At 39.4% G+C, this 24372-nt stretch overlaps 2 protein-coding genes across 6 annotated transcripts in view; one reads left to right on the forward strand and one right to left on the reverse strand.

Moving 5' to 3' along the window:
• Window positions 1-470: 470 nt before the first annotated feature.
• On the reverse strand, window positions 471-2672 carry ap4s1 (adaptor related protein complex 4 subunit sigma 1). Of its 4 annotated transcripts, XM_005455952.4 has the most exons (6): window positions 2232-2670; window positions 1774-1929; window positions 1603-1689; window positions 1447-1515; window positions 1025-1036; window positions 471-672 (listed from the first exon to the last, which is right to left on the reverse strand). In XM_005455952.4, the coding sequence occupies exons 2-6, from the start codon at window positions 1909-1911 to the stop codon at window positions 544-546; spliced, it is 435 nt and encodes a 144-aa protein (XP_005456009.1). In that variant the 5' UTR covers window positions 1912-1929; window positions 2232-2670; the 3' UTR covers window positions 471-543. The 4 variants fall into 4 exon arrangements, with proteins under 4 accessions (XP_005456009.1, XP_013130425.1, XP_003451235.1 ...); XM_013274971.3 differs by having other exon boundaries at window positions 1025-1057; window positions 1774-2672; XM_003451187.5 differs by having other exon boundaries at window positions 1774-2671.
• Window positions 2673-2678: 6 nt separating this feature from the next.
• strn3 (striatin, calmodulin binding protein 3) overlaps window positions 2679-24372 on the forward strand; it is a 30340-nt gene continuing 8646 nt past the window's right edge. For both annotated transcript variants that reach the window (XM_005455954.4, XM_003451186.5), the window contains exons 1-12: window positions 2679-3490; window positions 15867-15970; window positions 18160-18233; window positions 18759-18837; window positions 18975-19133; window positions 20550-20688; window positions 20817-20952; window positions 21184-21323; window positions 21410-21588; window positions 22611-22658; window positions 23264-23385; window positions 24187-24354. In XM_005455954.4, coding sequence (XP_005456011.1) covers window positions 3224-3490; window positions 15867-15970; window positions 18160-18233; window positions 18759-18837; window positions 18975-19133; window positions 20550-20688; window positions 20817-20952; window positions 21184-21323; window positions 21410-21588; window positions 22611-22658; window positions 23264-23385; window positions 24187-24354 — 1615 coding nt within the window. In that variant the 5' untranslated portion in view covers window positions 2679-3223. The remainder of the gene's footprint in view (window positions 3491-15866; window positions 15971-18159; window positions 18234-18758; window positions 18838-18974; window positions 19134-20549; window positions 20689-20816; window positions 20953-21183; window positions 21324-21409; window positions 21589-22610; window positions 22659-23263; window positions 23386-24186; window positions 24355-24372) is intronic.

A 24372-nucleotide genomic window follows, 5' to 3' on the forward strand; every position in this document is an offset into this window, starting at 1 on the left:
ATTTAGGACATTATATTTTTTTAAAATGAAATAGTTATTTAATTTTTTTTTTTGTTTTATTACATATTAGACAGCTTTTTTTATATATATATATATATATTTTTATTAATGTTTTAGGTTTATACATATACAAAAAATACCGCCACATGTCTTTACATTTTGGTTTGTTACAGATATTTTACATGTGTGGCCAGCTCAGTCAAAACAATCCCTGTGGTCTCCCAATACCCCAAAAGACAAATTTAAAAAATGTAATTTATTTCCCGCTAAATTCACACAACCAGTTTTCCCCCTGAATAATTCAAACTGGCCAACTTCAGAGGGAGGCTTCCTGCTCTCAGCTGTGCAGCTCAAACATCTGGATACAGTATACAGATGTGTATTAATATGCTGACCAGAGTTCATGTTGGCACTGAGTAGTTGTTTTTTTTTTTTTTTTTTTTTTAACATCAGTACCTTTAACCAGATTCTAAATTCATACAGTAAGCTGTGGGCCATTCCTCGAGCTTGAAGGACAGTCCGTGACTCCCTTTCTTCTTTTTGTCAGCTCTCCACCATCTTGTCAATGGCGGTGAGGGGAGCGAGGATGCGGCTCTTGTTTGTTTCCACAATGTGTCCATTCTGGATCATCTCATCCAGGATGATATGAACTCGATCCAGATTGAACATTATCTGATAAAGGCGAAGGGTCAAGGAAATAAAGAAAGACAAAGACTCCTACTGAACAAATAGTGATGGGTAACTTTTACATTAATATTTGACCTCAACTCTAAATCTGTTGTGTCTCCAGGTTATTCTTTCTTTTTTTTCTTTGCGCCATTCTGTGTCCTTGTCAATGGTCACTGTCCTTCAGCTGACCATAAAATGTAAATGAAGGAGCTTTATTATTGGCTCTGACATCTGGTGTAAAGGTGATTTGAAATTGGTTAATAAGGAATTAAAAATTACTGGGCTTTGGTAAAATATGCACTGCATGTCATGCTAAAAGCACAGTGTGTGCAGCTGTGGCTGTGTTACAGGATACATCCAGTTCACTCTGTAGGGAGAAATACACAGACTGAAATATTCAAACAGCAGCAGCTTTCTATGATTCATGCATTTCAACAGTCTTCATTTGTTGTTACAGACATCTCAAAAAGTATACAATATATGTTTGAAACTGTAATCATTACTTTTAATGCTTTTAAGACCTGCCTTAGACCTGCACTGATAATGGATCCAACGGTTTTCAGCAGTATAGCTCGAGAATTAAGTGAGGTAGAATTTACTTTTTAATTCAAAGGTGCATCTACTAAATAGCTAGTCATTGTGACTTTGACCTCAAGTTCAGAGGCTTTTTAGGATTTTCACATTTCTACCACAGATGCATCTACTAGGAGGCTGAGGGGTAGCACTGGCGGCTGCCAGTATTTATTTTTGTAAGAACCTCGATCAAACTGAACTCACCACCCGGCTGAAGTATTTATCCAAGACCTCCACGAAGTTATGAACCAGCTCGTAGATGGACAGCTCATTCTGTGAGAGTAAAGAGGAGAAACACGTCCTGTTGACCATTGAAAGGACGAAAACGCTGAGGTGTAAAATACCTCCGATCAGACTCACCTCACTGTCTGTGATGCCCACCACGATATACAGAGCAGCATACTGGCGGTAAACCACTTTAAAGTCTTTGTACTCCACAAAGGAACACTGCAAGCAGAGAGAGGTTAAAAACATGATATTGTTATGTTATTTATTCGATCTAAACGAGACTGGGAATTCGCAGACAGACACCTGATCTTTCTTGCGGCTCAGGCAGTAGCGTACTACATCGGCCTCAAGCGCTGCTCTCCTGCTCAGCTCCACAGAGTGATAATACCTGGACAGCCTGGTCTGACCCTGTCGGTTTACCATTAGCACGAACTTGATCATTCTCCGATCGGCTGCTGGCTGCAGAGGAATCGTAAAGTCAATATTATCAGTACAGACCATTGTCCCATGGTATGAGATATTGCAATCTAATACATTGAACACCCGCTTCTTGTTGTATAGTAATACAAAAACTGAGTTTGTTGGTTACCTACCACTACTGGGTCACCGGAGTAGTCAAGGAGGACATTAACAAATCCTACACCCTCAGCATTACATTTCTCTTTAACAAGTTTAGTGCCGTTTAAATACAACATAACTTTCAGATGGTCAGGAAACTGTGTAACACATCAGTCATTAAGCTGAACGTTTGTTTTACTTACCGCCAGCTGTTAGCTTGTGCCAGATGCTACATTAACCCCATCAAACGGGCTAAAATGGGAACTTCTGCTAGCGAGTTTTTGCCCCAAGCTAATGTTATTTTAAACACGATGCTTTCGGTTTACAGGATTAAAGTCAGATTACTGTAAAGTACCGTAAAGGTAAATAAATACGAACGAAAGACGAAATCCAACGATATACAGCAATAGCATTTGGTACGCATGCGTAGATAGGTGCATTCCAGGGTAACAGTTATTTCCTACATTTGAACGCAAGTACTTTCTACTTATACTTTCAAAACATGCTCGTAACTTAAGCATTAAGACATTTGAGGGAGTAATTATTCCACGCAAACAATCCAAAAGAAAATCCCACCGATGTTTGCATGTTTCCTCCTTTGAAAGATGCAAAATATATACCTTGTACATAATTTATTGTACTGTACTCACGGTTTAAAATTGGTCGGTACGATCCTGGACGGGATTTTAGATTCAGCTGTTTACAAGTTGTGGTTGTGGTACTTAAAAGGAGCGATAGACAACAACCACAATATGTCTGATAGCTAAAGGTAAAACTGCTGTATTTCCTCATACATCTTAATATATGCTCCGTTAAAGAGTTATATTTTACTACCCTTTCCTTGAGCCGTGAAGGTTCCATATTTGGATAGCAGGAAGGGAAAAGGAGGATGGATGTGTCCCGTCAGGCATTGCGGCTGGGTTCTCCCACCTTGACCATCAGGATCTAGAGAAACAGAGAGAGAGGTCGGGGAAGAGAACAGTAATGGCGGCCGGTTAGCTCTATACACAAACACCAAGTCCTCAGTCAGCCGCGCGCACCACACCGCTCCGAGGAAAGCCAGTTTTACACAACACAGCGGAGCCAGCTAGACAGGCACGGAGCTGAGACACGGGCTTTAGGGGGCGGGGATCCCTCCGCGGATCGTTGCTGCCTGTGGAGACTTTCCTTCTACTTTTCAAAAAAAAAAAAAATTATGGACGAACACCCCGGCGGAGGAGGGGTCGGAACAAGTGCCCCACGACAGCCTCCGCCACCACAGCAGCAGGGGAATAACAGTAGCGCGAATCCACCAATTGGAGGCGGTGGTGGCGGAGCAGTCATGGTACCACACCAGCCCGATGAGCTACCTCGGCCGCAGCAGCAGTACACAATCCCCGGCATCCTGCACTACATCCAGCATGAGTGGGCCCGGTTCGAGATGGAGAGGGCGCACTGGGAAGTGGAGAGGGCCGAGCTTCAGGTTAGCCCTCCCAACTTAGCACAGAATTCCAACCATGCTAAACCCCAACAACAACAACATGGACAGTGTGTAGACAATTGGTTTTAGAGAGGTAGTGGCAGTGTTGCAACATTTAATCTATAATTTCATCGATTAGTTAGGCATGGCCTTGGTTTAAACGGGAGGCAAAAGCAGCTAAGCTCGATATTTTTAACCCGACTGGCTAAGTGGCTAAGCTAAAGGGTCAGCTCTGGGTTACCGTTAGCTCGACTAGAGGTAGCGCTTAGCTTCAGTCGGTGTCAGACAAATTTAGCAGGTAGCTGAAGCTGTTGTTGCCGTTCTCCTCTGTTAGCTCATTTGTTCATATTAAGCTAAAACTTTCCCACTGTGGAAACTGAGTTCAGACGCTAGCTAGCAATGGAGAAGTGAATCCAACCGACTGTCAGCTATCTAATCTTAGTCATTTTGGTTTGTCACGCTAGCTGTTAGCAGTGTTAGTCGCTAATGTTGCTTTTGAGTCAACAGCTGGGCCCGAGCGACTGTGATTCACAGCACATAAGGAAAAGAAATGAAATTGGAGGAAAACTGCGTAACCATTTAAAAGTTATTCTTTTCAGTATGAATGATGAAATAAACTCTTAGTATTAGTATTAGTTAGTATTGCCAGATAAAAATTATGTGACATCAAAGTATTATAAACATGAGATACAAAATAAAAACAAAATGTTCAAGCCCGTATATTAAAGTCGGATCTTGCTGTCATATTTGATAAAAGTCAAATTTATAAACTAAAATTAAATTTAAGAATAAAAACACTTGAATTTTAAAATCATAAGATAAAAGGCAGACCTTAACTATCAGCGTTACAATTGTAAGTTAGGAGGGTAAGACAATCAGATAAAAGGTCAACACTTTTAGCAGGCATGATAAATTGAGAGCATTTCTAGTTTTTCATAGTCTCAGTAAATGGGGTGCCCATGCACTTAGGCTGATAAAATGTAATCACCCATTGAATGTTGCATGTACTAATATGATAATCAGTAGCATTAAGTAACAAACAAAGACAAGACATTTTTATACCGTGTAGATTTATTTAAATCCAAGCCAGTTTAGAGTGCCTTTGGTTTCCTTGTAAAAAGAATACCATGTCTTTGTTTTGTAATAAACAAGGCTAATTCTTTGACATATAAATGAGTTATCAAATCTTGTATCTGTTTTGACAGGTATCCATGTAAGATCAGTTTAGTGTTACATACACTTGGATTAACTAATAGTTTCTTTAAGCTATTTATGACCACTGTTTAGAGTGTATTCACCATGAGGCCATCAAATAGGGGTATGGCAGAACCATTTTATGTATTTATTTGAACAACAGTATTTGCTTTTATAAGTTTCCTGCTACTTGTATAGTTCCTGCTGTAAGAAGATGTTTTAATTCACACAATTATTAAATACATAGAAAATGTATGTAATTTAATACTGCTCTGTATGTGTCTCCAGTGGTATAGTGGTTAACACATTCCCTTGGTAAGAGAAAGGGCACAGGTTTGATTTTAGCAGGCAACATAAATCCTCTCTGGGGTTGGGTCAGGAAGAACATCTGGAGTAAAAAAGAAACTCTGTCAAATCAAACATGTGGAGCTACCCGCTGTGGCAACTCTTTGTAGCAAGCCTTTGTGACAAGAAAGCAGTCAAAAGTAGATTTTTACATAAATTGTTCTATATAAAGCTCTAATACAGGTCGGAATCACCATCACTCCACGATACAATATTATCACAATACCTCAGTGATGATATGATGATATTGCAATTTTTAACATTTTGTTTGTGATATACTGAGTATTGCCATAACATACATTATGATTTGTGACCTTTTTTCAACTGCAGATAATTTCCTCAAAGTTGAACTTTGTAAGTATTTGTTTTTATCCAGTAAAATAAAGTTATCTCACTTCAGTTATTTATATTTTTTTGCTGCAAAATGAGAGCATCTATAGCAACACCTGCCATAAATGTTGCTATAAGATGGATTCAGTCTGCTGTCAGTCTGCAATCGAATGGGGTCAAGTTGGCAATTACATCCCCTCTGTTTCTGATAATACAGCAGTAAACTGTGATAAATCATTGAAAATCACACCTGTTGCTGTCTACACAGACAGAAATTCATATTTGAATATTACAGTTGCGGTCGGTAACCTTCCTGTTCTTTAGGAATGTAACCAGAATACAACTAGCTGGCAGCCAGTTGAGTCTCTTCGAATTGTGTTCACTGGTAAAGACACGTTCAGACTGATGGCAACATGTTGGCAATTTGTCTACATTTATAAACTAACCAGCAGCCATTTGTAAACTTTCTAAGAGTGACTGCTGTCAGTCCAAGTAAAACTGCTACCTCTTGTTAGTAGTATTCCCAGAATATTTTAATTTATTTAATAAAATACTGATATTATATGTCCCTATATCAATATGACCTTGCTATGCAGAATATCACATTACTGTGTTGTTTCAGTTCTTTCCCCCATCCCCAGTAATGTTTAATCTGAAAAATGTAGGACAGTTCAAATAATGTGTGATACTTGAAAGTAAAAACCATTCATTGAATAGATGGGTTTGTTTGTTTGTTTTAAAATTATAAATAGTTAGCAGATCTCTCACAGTCAGGCTGCTACAAATCACGCCCATCCAGTTGCAGCTGTGTCACCAAGCCTGAGTTATTTTAATAAAGGTACCTTAGTTTATTAAACGGTAGAAGCTTTTGTGTCTATATCTGTGAACACCTTTGGGTTTGACAGATTGTCTTGTACTTTGGGACCAGTTAATTAAAAGCCGCCATCAATCAAATTTATCACCGTCATTGTTTCTTGCAGGCAAGCTCGGAATTCGACTTTATTCTGTTCTTGTTATTTGAGAGTTGGTATGTTTATCAGTACCCGAGCGCTCTCCTCTTCCCATTGGCAAAGAATCGAACATGGTCCCAAAACATAACAGCCGAATGCCTCCCACAGCACAACAGAGCTGTTAGTGGTACGTTACAGGTTGAGGTCTGATTAACCCTCTTGGAGTGTTGACACAGATCAGGGATAGTCGGTAGATATTTTCAATAAAAAAGTAGAAAAGTAAATGTCTTGAAAATAATCAGAGTTCAGCCCAAATGGCGGAGATTTTATTCAGAATTTCTCCCTGTTCGTATGAATTTGTATGATTACTTGTAGTTGTTCTGAAGTCACTTGTAAGAAGATGATATTTTAGCCACTTTTATTTTTTAAATTTTCTTATTCTCTCATCCAAGCCTGTGTAGGGATAAACTACAGGATGCACAACCCTGTTGAACAGACAAGTAAAGGAGACAGAATATTTAAAATTTGTGGTCCTGGTTGATTTGACATCTTTCTGAGCTTTGTTTTCTGCCCTTTCATTTGAGCTTTGTGATTGTCAAACAAGATATCCAGTGAGTTTGCATAGCTCACAGAGCACATTGTATGTTAACTGTTCATCTGCATATTAATGCAACTTCTGGGGGCCTATTGCAGATGTTTCTCTGTGTGAAACAAGCAAGTTTTGATGGAGCAGCTACAAAGTTTTTTTCTTCACATCAGAGTTTGCTTATCAGGTGGTTTGATGAAAGACTCACTAGCCTTTTCCCAGTAAAAAGTTTAATGGTGATTTCAGGAACAGCACTGCTGTTTTTGGATGTTAGAAACACATTTTCTTTCATGCTACCTGATTTCACCAGCTCTCTCCTGCTGCTGTTGTTATCAGTGGTTTTGTTTAAAACTAGGGCTGTGTGGGCTTAATAACGTCAGACTTCTTACTCACACACTGCTCCTGAATACGTTTGTATTTCAGGTCTGTTTTAGAAGCAAATGTGGATGAAACCCTCGCATTTACATTATTTAACGCGCTACTGAGCTGTGCATTAAAACGAAACATCAAAGCAAAGAATTTATGTCAAGAATTTCTTTTAAATCGAATTATTTGATGAATCGTTGCAGCCGTAAATGTCAGCATCACAGGTGTGAAATGCCTATACATATAGACAACTAAGTTAAATGGGCCAACCCAGGTCACCAATTTGTGATCCAGGTTTTTGAGTCAGGATTTGACCCTTTTGGAGTCCAAATGCTGGATCAGTGCATTTCAAGATAAATGGTCCCTGGCAAACAGAGTTTCACTTGTGGATGTCATAACGCTGATCCAATTTGATGTTAGTCAAGTCTCAATTCAAGCTACAGTAACATAAGAGTCTGTGTTGTTCTAAAATCCTGTCTCAATCCACACACAGCTTTTTAATCCATTATTGGTCTAATTTGCCTAATTTTAACTCTGCTTCAGATTTGTTGGCAACAAACAGAAATACTTCAGTTCAGTGGCTATGACTTTTAAAATGGAAGGATTTCCTGTTTTCTCTGTGTTATGTATTCAAATTCATAATGTACTTCATAGTATACATTGTTAGTGTGAGAACAAAAACCTGTTGGTGTTGTTTCTTCGTGGTAATCACTTGCGTTTTGGTGACATGGATTCAGCAAGTTTGTCTGATGTCTTCTCGGGTTCAGTTATGTGATCTAGGGTTGTCAAAAAGGAAAAGATACTCAAATTCAATTGGCACAAAAAATTGCTCATATGATCTGATATTATTGATACTGACAGTGCTGTCTTTGCCTCCTCCAGATGACAAACAGCCACAGTGCTGCCCTCACTAACAGCTAATGCCGTTTTTATGCTCCCTGCGTCGCTTGTGTATTTTTTATATTTTTCACTTCACACCCTCTGTGATGACACAGTCTTCGTGGCATGTCAGCCAGTCAAGTGCCTCTTGATTTTTGTTACTTGGCGTGTGTTTGTGGAAAAAAGCTAAAAATCGCAAATCATTAGCAATGTATTGGGATAATATTGTAATGTTTTGATTTTTATGAAACATAAAGTGTTATGTTAAGTGTTAAGTCCCAGATTGAAACTGAAAAATTAACCAGCAACTAGACAGAAACAACAGCATAAAATATCGTCTTTGTTTGTTTGTATTGTTCAAATCTTTTAAAAGTAGTATTGAGTATGAGATTTTTTTCCTGGATGTCAGTATGGAGCTTGAAATTTTAGTATCATGACAACCCAAATGTAGTCCAATTTATTTCCTGTTTGCTGCATAAACTGGACAGAATTGATAGATTGCGATCTACCTGCAGATGCAGCATAATTTTGTCCTTCCGCAGCTTCCCTTTTGCACTTTTGCTTTTCAGCACTGTTTGCTAGGGTGACTCAGGTTCAGCTGTGTTCTGAAATAAGTAGGTTTAACTAAGCATTCTGTTGTGCTCAAGCCCCACAGGGATCTGCATACCAGAACCTCCAAATGTGAAGATATGTGGCAAAGCAAGTTTGGAGTTTGTCTTTATATAGATAATCTGTTCCTAATAATTCAAATAAGCCTAAAAAGAACACTGTTGTGTAAAACAAACTGACATATGGGAGCTGTTTGCTGCCTTTGTTCTGTGGTTCCGCAACTTTGTAGAACTCAATCTGATCTTTGCTCACAAGATGTTACTAAACCCATGAGTTTTGATCAAGATCAGGTCAAAGGTTGTCTTCTTTACCTGGAGAGAGAGTAGCAGTAGTTAGGGCAGGGCAATGTTAACTCCATGTTTTGATATGGAGGGCAGGGCTGTAGCGGCCTGGCCTACTGGGACGTGCTCTGACAGCCTGATCCCAGCTGAACGCTAAAAGTAGACAAGCCCGAAATAACTGACGCACAGCGCGCACGCGCACACACACACTGAGATCCAAATACCTGTCAGTCACAAACATGATTGAACAATCTGTGACTTTTTTTTTTTCTTTAAATTGTAATATAATTTTTAGTTAAAAGTTATCTTTTATGTTAGAACAGACAAGCTTGAAGAGTTCCTCTTGTCTTTGACCTGTTCTTGTTTCTTAAGACATTCAGGGAGGATATTTCTGGATCCTGTGGATGTTTTGGTCACTCTCCACAACTTTAAAAGGTTGAGATGTTTTTGGGTTCAGCTTAGAAGTTTTAAAGGCAGGTTGTCAGTAAGTGTTCTCACAAAGGAAACAAGTACAAATCTGTGTCTCTCAGTCATACAGTTGTTCAGAAGAATTGCACCGATGCCCCCAACCCCCATTTTCAGACCGGTCTTATCTGTCAGTGTGGCAAATCTGGGCCAATGAGCTCATTTCTCTCTCTCTCACACACACACACACACACACACACACACACACACACACACACACACACCTTTGTCATCATCACTCCAGTACTCTGACTTCACTTTGGTCCCTAAGGAGCGTTTGATTCATGCACACCAGGTGCACTGGTTGGGAGGGGTTGTGTGACCTGTACACATCCAAATGAACTGGACTTGAGGAGCAGCCTTTCAGATTAACGTGATCAACAACAAAGACCTTCAAACTGCAGGATATTTTCTAATTAGTCTGAAGTCTCTCTGTAAAAATACAAGCAGTGTGGGGGGATAATCCTACCTACAACTATATAGACGTTTCGACAAACAAAAACTAATCAGAATCAAAGTCTTATCCAGTTAAGCTCCAGCAAGGAACAACTGCTGGATTTGATAAAATATTGAATTTGTTATTTGGTTAAGTGTATATAGCATTAATTATGAGTATAAGCAGTTAAACCAGTTTCACAAATATGGCAAGGGCAATTGCACAAAAATGGTACAATATGAAATTAGTAGATTGGCCAGTTTTTATGTTTTTCCTTTTATATAGTTTTCCTTCCAGCATTGTTGTGCTGACTTTTAATTTTTAAAAATGTTTTAGATATCTGATAGAACAGTTTGGCTTATGAAAGTGGTTAAAATTTCTGCCTAATCAGCTTATGGTTGCAGCAGCAGACACAGCAGTAATAATTGTGCTTACGTAGACATTATGATTCTAACCCAAACTGTTCTCTGTGTGTGTGTGTGTGTGTGTGTGTGTGTGTGTGTGTTCACATTTAAACATTACATCTCAATTTCATAAACCTGGATTCGCTTTTATCTTAACCTTAACCTTCCAGCAGTCATTGCAACACCATACAGACAAAAGGGCACCTACACAATACATATCTATATATAAGAGCTGCTTGGCCATGGAAAGCTATGGTATAAAGCTCTGGGCAAACAGATTTTGTGCGGATGTTAATGCCAGAGGAAGTTTAGAATTCTGCAGTTAGTGAGTCATTGGAGCTTTGATTAATTTTATGCTCTGTGCGCCTGTGCTCTCACACCTTCTTGGCTGAGTTGCTGTAGTTTCTAAATGTTTGCAGCTTGTATATTGCCACTTACAGTTGATTGTGAAATTTCTTCCCTACTAGATGTTTCACAAACTGATTTGTTGTACTGATGGCATCCAGTGTCACATGAAAATTTGACGAGCTCTTTAGGATTACATTCTTTGCCGAATGTTTTTAAAAGCAGACTGCATGACAAGGTGCTTTTATACACCTGTGGCAATGGATTGAAAACACCTGAAATCAAAGATTAAGAAAGAGTGGTTCAATCTTGTATGGGCTGTGACCCAATTTAGGGTCTACAGCCTTAAAGTACGCAGCCTCAACGGTCCTCAAGGGCCGCGTACTCAAAGACCGCTAAGGCCGGAAGTGCGAGGCTTGTGAAATGGGACGGTCTAGCCTCCGTCGCGCTGCCCAGGTTGCCTAGCAACCATGATAGCTGGAAACGTGTGGTTGACAGAAATGAAGGAGAACATATTTTGTTCATTTGTCTCTACACGAGCTTTGTGTGATTTAATAAGTATCTGAGGCTGAGACCACAGGACTGTAAAACATGATTGTTGGCCTTCATATCTGTACTGAACAGTCATTTAAGATTAGCTAGTAAATAACAATTAGTTAATGTTGTTCATGAGACTAAAGTCAGTTGTAAATATGATATGGCCAATATTATAGTTATTATATTAATCATTATTAGTTATTACAGCAGTGAGTTTGAACTCTCAAATCAAATCACTTTTATTGTCACATCACATGTGCAGGTACACTGGTACAGCACATGTGAGTGAAATTCATGTGAGTGAACTGTGTGTCAACTACTGAGCTTCAGTAAAGATTCAAGTTGCAGTTATTTATATTTCCTATCACCTTAAATCTTCACTCAAAGACAAGTATCTCTGACAGTGTATATATAGGTGTATTATATATAAGAGACAAACAGGGAATAGTCTGTCTATTCTCGCCATCTGTCAGCTGCTGCTGGCTCTTCCTCCTCCTCTTCCTCACACACTGCTGAGTTTGTCCTGGTGGATCATCAGGGGTGCAAAGCCTCACAGATGATGTGCAGCAGTGGGTCCCTCAGTCTGTCCTCACTCTGGACACTTGCAGTTATCACACATGGAAATCAAATGTGTGATAAGCTGCAGGATTCAAACACAAGTGTAACTTATAAATACATGTTCATACTTTTATTACACAATCAGAGAGAAAGACAAAGAGAGAGAGTGCAGGACAGACAGACAGGTGACAGTCTCAGGTGTATACACTGCTACAAAACAGCACAAGAGAAGGAGGATTTAGTGTTTGTGTTATTATGAGTGCTAAACAAGAAGAGTTCCCAGATGGTACAGTGGACACATGTGTGACTCCTGTGATTAAAGCATCTTTCTTTCAGCTTAACGAGTGAACCGTCAGCTCGTTCAAACACACGTTAAAGTCCGTTTGGCTCGACACCACCGAACAGAGGCAGCAATATAACATAGCTAACATTAACAGTGCAGTTTGTGCAGTTTCTGCTTGTGCTGTGATATTCAGGACTGCAAACCGAGCAGCATCACTGACTTTCAGCTTGTTGTGTTTGTCGATATATGACTGACTTTAATTAGCCATAAAATCATCACATTCTCTGTAAGATTAAGGTCAACTATCGAACGGCGTATATTTTAAAGTAAAGGCTTTAAAACCAAGTAAACGCTGAAAGTACAAACATCGCTAATGTCACATAACTTTGCCGACATGTGGCCAACAGTAACGTTTTAATGTTCTCCATTATTCAACATTTGCACATAAATAAGTGACATATTATTCAGTACTTACTTTTAACAGTTTACTCTTCGGCCACTCCGCTTCTGCCATCTGCGGCAAAATTATCCACACCGACTGCCGCGCTACGAATTGTGGGATATGTGGGGCCACGAAGTCTACACCGCCACATCCTTAAAATTCAGGGAAATGAAGGACTCATTTGAGGGCCGCATTTCGAGCAGCCTTTAAATTGGGACAGCCTTCGGTGCGTCACTGTGACGTAATCGGCCTTAGAATGTGGCCTTTAAGACTGCAGACCCTGAATTGGGATACAGCCATAGTGTTGTAAAGATTCTTTACTATTTACCATTTTTCTCACTCTCCCTCACCTCACCAGACTTACCTTGTTTCCTCTTTTACTTTCTCACCACTGATTGGTTCTGGAGTTTGTCCCTTAATTGAACTCACCTGGCACACATTATTCTTTTCACTCCCACATTAGGTGGCAGCTGAGTTGAGTTTGATTTGTTCTTCTAAATTTAAACCTTTATTCTTAAGTTAGTGAGTTACAGTCCAACCTTGTTTCCTCTTTCAGAGTTTAGCAGTCCACGTGTGTCTTCCTTTAAGTTAAGTTATCACCGATTACATTGAAATAAGCTCAGACATACTGCAACTAATTGATGGCTGTTTTCTTTGCATTCTGCCCGGATGAGGCCATGGTGATAACAATTTCAACCTTCCTTTGAAAAACCTCCTAATTAACATATAGTGTATATGAAGCTGTGCAGTGAACACACTGTGGTAGTCTGCCTAAATAAAAAAACAAAATAAGAGCAATTATACTTACACATGCCAAGTGCTGACACTTACTGTCCAAACATGTGATCTGTGGAGCTCAAATGTGAGCCCAGTGTTGTTGTTTCTTTCCCTTTATAAATCAAGTGCAGGACCCGAGACACTTAAAGTGGACAAAACACTGCTGGAGGGTTTTCTTTTGTTTCTTGCTTTTTTTGGGGGGGGGTGGCTTGAAACTTTGTCTGTCTGACCCACAAACAAAATGACAGACAGCAAAGAAGTGGTAGCACAGCAAAAAGTGAACCAAGGTGAAGCGAAAGATGGTTAAACTTGTTTTTTTTCAAGTGCAGTCATAGCCTTTGTGTCTTAAACCAAAATAAGGCTCTTTAGAGAAAAACCTGTTCAACAGCCTTAAACATGTAGAAAGCAACCTCTGCATCTTTGTTCCATTACTCAGTGACAACATGCTTATCAAGATAATGTAAACTGTTTTGAAAAAAACGAAACCAAAGCCCGTCTCTGTGTAGACTCACTACTAGCATAATGTTCCATATCATAGCACAGCAGAGATCCACATCAGATACAAACAGGTGTTGACAGATAGACAGACAATAAAGAGAACCAACATGATTATTAAGTTCAGAATAAGAAGTATGGCTAATGTAGATATAAAACCTCTACTTGTAGCCATGAAGTAGCTTTGCTGAGAGATGACCATACATCTATCATATCACTCATGCAGCCTCTGAAAGTTAAGGGAAACCCTGAATTTAACTGCAAGTTCTTAATGTACAATTGAATATGTATTAGGGCTGTGTCATAACATATCATTTATACCTCTTATTGAATTCAATTCAGTTTTTTTTTTTTATATAGCACAAAATCACAACAACATAAAATTGAATTGTTATATAGGTAAAACTGTCATGATATAGTTCTATAAAAATGTCACAATATCATTGCTATAGCAATGTCTTGTGTTTTCATTCCATAGTCTGCACAAAGAGACAAGCCCAGGCATGTCTGAGAGCAAGAACCGCTTGTCACCCTCCAAAGACTATTTGGTCCCTAAAAAGGGAGCTACTTCAGTGAAAGGAAGAGCAAAATTAGGTTATATAGCGGAAAAGCAGAGCTTTTAATCAGCTGGTTAAAAAGCTTCCCAAAAATTACAGCATCCCAGATAGAAAATATTTTTTCAGTTTTATTAAGTGACAGTCTTGTGCAGGCTCCTGAGTTACAAGGCTAATTTACTTTTGGTTATTGTTAAACTAAATTTCTGTGTCACTATTGTTCTATAGTGCTTGTTTTAGTTGTGTCCACCTGTGTAAGTATTTGCCTAGATACAGTGATTTACAACCCACGCAGACTTGTTCCCATGCAAGCCTCCAAAAATCCAACGGTGTAGGACAACTGTGCAGAGGTCAAATGCTGATTAGTTGACAAGTAGTCCAGAAGAGTGAAAATGGATGATAAAAGCAGTCTGTCTGATGCTCTTTAACATAGAAAAAGCTGAAGTGAAACTGAGTGTTAAAAACAACGAAAAGTGATCTTTAGGGTTTCTTTTTCTTCATTTCATCCATTCAGGGTGAACTCTGCTGTCGTTTTTTTTCCCTGTTCCAGCCCACTTATCAGCACAGACAATCTTCCACATTAAGCAACATTACAGTTTGGGGTTTTCAGAGGACTGCATGGGAACAAGTTTGCCAGGACTGAAAAACCCCTTTTGGTAGATCCCTACAGGCAAATACACGTATAAATGGAAATAATTGTACTAGCATAAATGAAGCTGAAGGCAGCGACACACTTCTCCTATTCCAGAGTTCACCAGGAACAGGAGAAGCACAGTGTGCCATTCTTCTAACGCTGTGTGCATGCATTCACAGCTTATACCGTCTAACACACACTCACATACATATTCTGGTATGTCAGAGTGATCTCGGGGGTTGCCGTGGAGCTGTGGCTGTCAGTCATAGAGCTGGCCAATCATAGCAGGGCTGAAATAGTGTGGTTTGTTAGTGTAATCCTCTTCCTCACATCCCAGTTTACCCCTGACCACTCTCTCCTTCCCACCCTGGCTGTCTCTTTCATTCTGGGGGAGGACCTTTGGTTTTCCTGTTACCAGGCCATGTCATTATGGGCACGCTGGAAGAGAACACTCTGTGTATAAATGGCTCTTGGGACCTATTAGTGTTGGGTTTCAAGAGCAGCTGCTGGACTGACTGACAGATAGGTGTGGTTAGTCAGACAGGAACGCATTGCTTTCTGACAGGTGAGAGGACATCACTGGTCAGAAAGGGTCCAGAGTCTAGTAATTCTAATCGATCATCATGTTTCTTTCTTGTCTTTGAGTTTCCATGCATAACGAAAGAAATTTTCTAATATGTGGGGAAATTTGCAGTACACTGCAGGTTTATAGCAGATTATGAATCATCACTGAAATTCCATTAAAGAAGAGATTTTTATTACTTACTGACATGTTTCTTCCTGTAATTAAAGGGTTTTAAACATTTGAAATGAATAATTATAATATATTATAATAATAATAATAATAATAATAATAATAATACTGTAACCTGAACTCCTCATAAATGCTTTGTTTGTATGTCTCTCCAGGCGAGGATAGCCTTCTTGCAGGGGGAGAGGAAGGGCCAGGAAAACCTGAAGCATGACCTGGTTAGAAGAATAAAAATGTTAGAATATGCATTAAAGCAGGAAAGGTAAGACACAGAATCTTCTTAATATTGTAGGGTCTCTTTACCTTACAATATAATGTGTCTTGAGGTGAATTGTGTTGTCAACTGGTGCTGTGTAAATAAAATTGAATTGTTGGTGATTCATAGGGGTTAAATTGGGCTTCTCACTGAAGGCTACCAACTATAACTTTAGATCTCTGCTGATCTTTTTTTGTTATTTTTTAAATCCTGTCAGATCTTCAATTTCCTTCCATTCAGTGCCATGAAAAAATATTTTCTGCCTTTCTGATTTGTTTTGTTTTGGGTTTTTTTTGCATGTTTGTCAAACTTAAATGTTGCAGATCATTAAACAAATTGTAATACTAGATAAGGAGAATCCAAGTATGTACAAAATACAGTTTTGTCACAAGCTTGACCTGTTTGAAAAAGTATTTGCCTCCCTTATTAAATTATAAAATAACAGAGATGAACCGCAGTTTTTGGAAAGCTGAGTTTGATTTCACTAGCCACATCCAGGTTCTGAGGGCAACAGCACTCCTGCAGGAGGTTACTAAAGAACCCAGAACAACTCCAGGTCTTGCTTTCCACAGTTAAAATCAGTGTCCAGGTTTCACTAATAAAAAAAGAGACTGGGTAAAAATTGCACCCATAGAAGAGTTCCAAGGAGAAAACCACTGCTGACCAAAAAGAACACAAAGGCTCGTCTCACATGTGCGAAAAGCATCTCAATGGTTCTCAAGACTTTTGGGAAAATATTCTGTGGACTGATGAGACAAAATTTGAACTTTTTTGAAGGTTTGTCTCCTGTTACATCTGCTGTAAAACTCACGCAGGATGTCATAAATCATAAAGTTGAATATGGTATTGGTAGTATTATTGTCTGAGGCTGCTTTAGAATCATAAAAAATGCTCTGTACCAGAAAATCCTGGTTTCCAGCCATCAATTCATCCCTGCACTCGGGTTATGCGATGATCCAAAAACACACCAGCAAGCCCACCTCTGAATGACTTAAAAAAAAAAAAAAAAGCAAGAAAACAAACAAACCCATAAATAAAATCAAGGTTTTGGACTGGACTACTCAAAGTCTGGACTTAAATCTAATTTTGCTAAATAAACCATTCATGTTAGAAAACCCTCCAGTGTGACTGAATTCAAACAATTCTGCCAAAAATAGTGGACCAAAATTCCTCCACAGTGGGAAGGATCCATTGCCAATTCTTGCTCCTAAGGTTTGCACAACCAGTCATTAGGGTTTGTTTTTTTTTTAAATATATTTTTTGCTCTTTTAACGAGCTAGATAGAAACAGCGAAGATCAACAGGAACCCGCCTGCTCATCCGACTGAGCTAAACTGCTGCCCAACCCAGTTATTAGGTTTAGGGGACAAATCATTTTTCCACATAGAGCCCGGTAGGGTTTTCAGTAAAATCATCATCTAAAGCTGTGTTTTACTGTACGAGGGCTCTCTAATATCAAAATTTGTTCAACAATCTGAAACTTGTGACAAATATGCAAAAAAAAAAAAAAAATCAAGAAGGGAGCAAATATTTTTATTTCACTGTGCCAAGTCTTTCACTTCAGTTTGCAGAAGGCTAATTCATTCACAGCCATTGTCATGCTTAGAATAGCTTGTCATGGTTATGTTGTGATGGATTAGAAGCTTGTCTGTGGTTGTTGTGTCATCTCAGTGTCTGCCACTTATTTTCCGCACAGGTACAGCACAGGTGCTCTGAAATATAGAACAGAGAAGTTAATATACCAAATAACCGGGCTTGTGTATTAAAGTGATATGTTTAATTTGTTTGAATACAAAGTTAATTGGCTTTCTATAGTTCTGCTTCAGACTGCTGTTAAATTACTGCTTTGTTCTGTGATTTTTGGGTTGCTTTTGTGCACTAGTGATGTAATAGATTAATTGTATACTTCATATTCTTTGTTTCACTGATAAAGAATCGGACAGAGCCTTATTTTATTTTCATCTGTTTAAGGCATTTACATTTTCAAATTATTTTAATGTAAACTTTTACTTAAGTGGAAATCTGTTTCCCTTTTCTTAGACCACACACTTTCAGCTTTTTTTCATTGTTTTGGGAGTGACACTGATGTGCAGAAAAGATTACAATGCTTTAAAAAATATGTTAAATGTTTATTTTAATATTTAACAGTGTTAATTGATTGGTTGATGATTAGTTTCTCTTTTTTTCCATTTTCAGAGCAAAATACCACAAGTTAAAATATGGAACAGAGCTAAACCAAGGAGAAATGAAGATGCCAAGTTTTGAATCAGGTATGATGTGTCGTACTCCCCTCCACTAATCTCTCGTTGTTCAGATGCTTTATATTCAGTGTGGCCTATTATAAACTGCATATAAAAGATGTAGGTTCTTAGCCCCTGGGCGGCATGGTGGTGCAACGATTAGCACTGTCGCCTCACAGCAAGAAACTCCTGGGTTCAAATCCACCACCTGGCCAGGGTCTTTGTGTTTGGAGTTTTCATGCTGTATCTGCATGGGTTCTCACTGGGTACTCTGGCTTCTTCCCATAGTCTAAAGACATGCAGTTAGTCAGGTTTTTTGAATAAACCAGAAATGCATGAGCATTAAACACTGATATAAATCCATCATCATACACAGTTCTTTAAAATGTTAATTGTTGATTGGAATTGCATAAGAAGATGGACTGATGGATCAACAACTGAATTTTCTCTTAGATTTGAAGTAACTTACAGCTTTAAATACAACTGATGAAACCTATCTGTTTTGTGTCCAGCAGGCGGTGCTGTATAAATTACAGTTTCTCTTTTTGTCCCTAGACACCAAAGACTCAGAGGTCTCTGCTGTTCATGCCAACAGTCAGCTCACCTGGAAACAAGGACGACAGCTGCTCAGACAGTAAGAACATTTGAACACTTGTATTCTCAGTGGAAGCAAAATGCTGAAATCATTTTTTAAAATTAATTTGTTAACAAAAATCATTATTTCACCAAATGATGTGTAGTTTACAGTGTGCGTGTTTGTTTGGCGGTCAGGTACCTACAGGAAGTCGGATACACAGACACCATCCTCGACGTTCGTACTCAGAGGGTTCGCTCTCTGCTTGGCCTGTCAGGCTCAGAGCAGAATGGATCTGTGGAGAACAAGAACCTGCAGCACCTGATCAATGGGACCGAGCGCCGCAAGGACAAAAGGTACAGACAGACGCACAGCTGAAACGCTGAAAGCAATCAAGATAACACTGTGAGCTTATATTGTTCACATGCAGTACCACCTAGTACTTTACTGATTTCAGCTTTTGTGAAAACCGCTCCAGTAACAAAAAAACATAAAACAGCAAATCGAACACGAATTGTTAGTTCCTTTGTAACAAAATGCTTACTTGCCTATCTAGAATTTTTCTAGATAGGAATCAAGCTTCATTTCTTTGCTCTCAAGGCTTGATTTTGTTTCATGTCCCACTATAACACATGGATTCTCACTGTCCACTGTTGTTTACCATCTCAACATGAGCAGCACCACATCCTCTTCCTCTCATGTTGGTCAGTGTTTATATTATTCTAGCTACATCTAAATCTAACATTTGCTTTATGTTATTATAACCATGACCTAGCCTTTGCCTAAGATAGTGGGCTGCAAATGGGACTGGTTGTGGGGCAAGGACACCTAGGGAATGAATATGAAGTTCAAATAACTAATTAATCTTATTTTTACAAAGGGTGTTGACTGTATGAGGCATGAACATATCCTAAAAAAAAAAAAAAAAAAAGGATCGGTTAATCTTAATCTGCTACGTTCACACTGCAGGTCTTAATGCTCAATTCTGATTTTTTGATCAAATCCGATTTTTTTTGTGTGTGTGGTTGTTCACACTACAAATAAAATGTGACAGCAAACGCGCTCTAGTGTGAATGGTTCACTGCCCTCAAAGCGGTCCGCATGCGCAAAAGAAGACGTCACAGCTGGCTGACAGCTGGGCTTGTTGCCCAAAACACGGTCAAGCTCATCATAAAATGGGCAGGTGCCCTCGTTCAACCATTTCTTTGGCAGTGCACTCGAACACAGCCCGGTTACAATACAACCCTTCAAGTTTAGCTTGAATAGAATTGTCTCCCCATATGCCAATCAAGTCCAAAACCTCAGTTTCTGTCCATTGACTCCCTCAGTCTCCAGTTTCCGCCGCCATGCTTTTTCGTTTGTCTTGTCCGGCGCTGATAATTGGCGCCTGTCTTGTGTCAGTGACGTAAAAGACGGATTTAATGCAACATGACCATTCAAACAGCAGTCGCTTTCTAAAACATCAGATATGTATCGGATTCAATACCACATGCGAAAGTGATTTCGCATGTGGTCGGATTTCAAAATATCGGATTTGTGCTGTTCACACTGTCATACCATGATCGGATATGGGTCGCATAGATTTGATGCGCTTTCACCTGCGGTGTGAACATAGCCTAAGCCTACCCGAAACGAACCCTAACCTAATATCGCTTTCCCATGAAAAGGAGCCAAGTCTCCCCAGTGTGACATCTCCCACCACACTGACAGTGCAAGCACAAACACAACACAGCAGACAAGCTAAGTGTAACCATATGCGTGTTTATATCCAGGAGTCCAGGTGATGTTCTGGAGACTTTTAACTTTCTGGAAAACACAGAAGACAGCGATGAAGACGATGAGGAGGAGGGGGACCTGATGGATGACATCAGCACTGACAAACATCACCGAGCCAAGAAACATAAGACCAAGGTAAACAGAGATCAGGCAGCCCCATTTTAAATCACCACTTTCCCCCTCTAACTACTTCCTTCAACACCTCTTCCTTAATTCTTAACTTGTGTTTTGTTTTTTCTCTCTTTCCCCTCCTGCTCTTTTAGGTGGGAAACGAGGGCTTAGCATCAGAGGATGATGCCGACACAGAGGAGGCGCTAAAGGAATTTGACTTCTTGGTGACGGCTGAGGATGGAGAAGGGGCGGGTGAGGCTCGGAGCTCCGGAGACGGGACAGAGTGGGGTAAGAGATGTACATGAATCCCACTGATTGTAAAGATTTAAAGGCTGCGTCCTTTCCTCTCTTCTTGAATATTATCCACCTTAAATAAATAAATGCAAATACTTAAATTATTGATGATTATTTTTCCAGTGAATGAATTGTGTGGCTGTAAAATCATTATGGCAACAGCTAATGAATATAATCTTGTAATAAAGAGGTACAGTGTGTTTACTAAAGCCAATCACTCTGCAGCGGAGCCTCTACCGTTTCCTACTGGCGGGGGAAAGTCCTTCTTACTTGGGGGGTCAGATGACGTGTTGGAGAGCGTGCTGGGACTGGGTGACCTTGCCGACCTCACAGTCACCAACGATGAAACTGACTATGGCTATGATGTAAGGGGAAAAACAAAACCTAAGCTGGAGTTTAAAACTCAAACATTCTTTAGAAGTTGCGCTAACAGTCATCTTGTTTTCCTTAGCTGCCGTCCAGTAAGGAGTCTTCGTTCAGGAAGACATGGAACCCCAAGTACACGCTAAGGAGCCACTTCGATGGTGTCCGAGCACTAGACTTTCATCCCATTGAGCCCTGCCTGGTCACCGTGTCCGAGGATCACACCCTTAAATTGTGGAACCTCACCAAGACCGTCCCTGCCAAAAAGTAGGGTAACACTAGATGTACACATAAACCTCCAAGCAGTATTACCAGAATAATCAAGACTTTGGCATAAATTACACCAAAATATATAGTCCAAGGTGCTTCAGTTCTGAACTGAAGAAGCTTCTCGGATGAGAGGTGAAGCGTCTTCAAGGAAACTTAAAGAACTCCTTTCTTTTCAAGCTCCTTATACTGGATGACTGAGAACCTTCACAGACACCAAATTATATAGTTTTATGTAAAATAAGACATTCCCTTAACTTAAACAGCCAGCACCTGAACACCTTGGTCTTTGCTGCTGTGATCCTAATGATACCTTCTCTAGTTACAGCATGCTTATATTCGTTTCTCTTAGCTGAACAGTTCTTGCCATGACTGGTATTACTGCAATAGTTAAATAATAAGGTGGTTTGCTCTATATTTTTTGCTCTATCTATGCTTTACATTACACAACCTAAATGATGGTCTTCCATTGAAGAAAGAATTTCCAGTGATTAACTTGTTGCAAGGGTTGCTTCTGGAAACCATTTGCAGTGAAGTGCTCAGAGCTGGTTGACATACGGGCAACATTGCAAAGCTCTGATCAAAGCAAATATCACTTACTAAAGGGTATCCTAAATTTTAAAAAAAAGAAAAAGTTCAGTTGGTTGAGAAAAGAACGCTCAGCATGGACAGTATTTCCTCATCTCATCATGTAGAAAAGCCTTTATTCACTCTGCTTCAGAGGAAAATCCTCTCCTTACAAACCTGACAGATCCTTCAGTATTAGCATCTCATTTTCTCCTCATCGCAGCATTTCCATGGCACTATTCTGTTCAAACTCACACCACAAGCTTCTGATGCGTCAGTGTCTTACAAATAATCCCTTTAAATAATACCCCTCAGGACTTACTGTCGTACAGTGAAAAACAGTCACTGCCGCCTGTAACAGAGTTGAAGAAGAGTCTGTTTGGTGATGAAGTAACAATCTGCATATTTATTTCACTGTTGTTGTTGTTGTTGTTGTTGTTGTTTGTTTTTTCCAGAAGTGCCTCTTTCGACGTGGAACCGATCTTCACATTCAGAGCGCATGTGTATGTATCCAAACACACACAGTGTGTCTAAGGTTCTAATTTGACTTGATGGTTGAGGTTCCATGGTGTTTTCTAACTTTTTCAAGTCACATCAGATTTGTTCATCTTTTAAGTGACACAAGTAATATAAACAATGTGAGTTAAAAGAACAAAAAAAGGTCATTTCAGACCTGTGGTGAACTGCTGTTGGCAGGAAGACAAATTCTTTTTAGTGGCAGCAGCTATGAATAAATGAGCATTACTAGTGATTAAGACTGGCGGACACCCTGTAGCTACAGCATGAGAATAAGCTCAGCAGCAGAAAATATGTCTGAAAAATGTAAGTAAAACACCAAGTAACAGAAAAGTGTTAAAAAAAAATCTGGAAAATTTAATGGACCATATTGCCAGATAATAGTAGAATTAAAAATAACTAAAACATTTGAATTTGAAAAAATTGTATTAAAATATGTCTGAAGAGTTGTTTTTGTTTTTTTAATATTTAAAAATAAATAAAGAAAGAATTTGATTAAAATATCAGAAAATGTCTTGTTTGCACTTGACATCATCAGTAACTGTTTGTATTGTATCAAAGCTCTGGTGATGATGCTCTTTTCTCTCTGCAGTGGACCAGTGTTGTCATTGGCGATGACCTCCAGTGGTGAACAGTGTTTTAGTGGTGGTCTCGACGCAACCATCCAATGGTGGAACATCCCCAGCTCAAATGTTGATCCCTACGACACTTATGGTACACACCATTTCACTAAGTGAAAGGGAAAAGGTTTTAAGAGATGGCAGTGATCCCTGCTATGGTGTATGGTTTGGAGTGGCACTAACAAAAAGAGGAGAGTCCAAGCTGAAGATGGCAGAGACAGCTCAGGTTGGGCAGTTATGAAAAGTTAGAGCGACAAGGCTGAGATGTTTGGGCATGCACAGAGGAGGGGCAGTGGATATATTGGACAAAGGATGTTGAAAATGAAGCTGCTAGGCAGGAGGAAATGGGACCACAGAGAAGATTCATGGATTGAGTGAGAGTGGACATGCCGAGTGTTGGTGTAGCAGAAGGGTATACTAATAATGGGGAGATGATCCACTGTGGCGACTCGTTATGGCAACAGCCAAAAGAAAAACAAGTAAACCGGTTGTCTCCTTTCATGATCATCTCCTTGTTTTTCAAAAACATAATTTTTTTTTTTAGATTATCTCAGATGGGTCTGCTTTCCCCAAAAATGGTCTTTTTCTTTTTTTGTTTTATTCTTGGAATCACGGTTCCCAAGTTTGTTTGTTTTTGCTTTTAGCTCTGCTCCTTTTAAGGCTGCTTTTCTCTTGTCTTTACTTTCTGAACAAGATGCTGCATTTTAAAAAATGTCTTTGCTTGGGAAAATACAATTTCTGGGAACATTTTATTTCACAAAACCTTACAAAGACATCAAAAATGTCTTCCCTTTGTTAAAGTTTTCTCTCTCATTTGGGAATATTTGTCAGTTAGATAAATGTACAGTTACAAAAACACAAGGCCCCTCTCATTTCTTATCTCTCTTCCAATCAGATCCCAGCGTCCTGGCAGGTTCCTGGTTAGGACACACGGATGCTGTGTGGGGATTGGCATACAGCGGTATCAAAAACCGCCTCCTGTCCTGCTCGGCCGACGGAACAGTGAAGCTGTGGAACCCAACAGAGAAAAACCCCTGCATCAGCACTTTCAATACAAACCATGGTAAGAAGAAGAAAAACG

This window comes from Oreochromis niloticus, linkage group LG19, assembly GCF_001858045.2.
Source record: "Oreochromis niloticus isolate F11D_XX linkage group LG19, O_niloticus_UMD_NMBU, whole genome shotgun sequence".
In the NCBI taxonomy this organism is placed as follows: Eukaryota; Metazoa; Chordata; class Actinopteri; order Cichliformes; family Cichlidae; genus Oreochromis; species Oreochromis niloticus.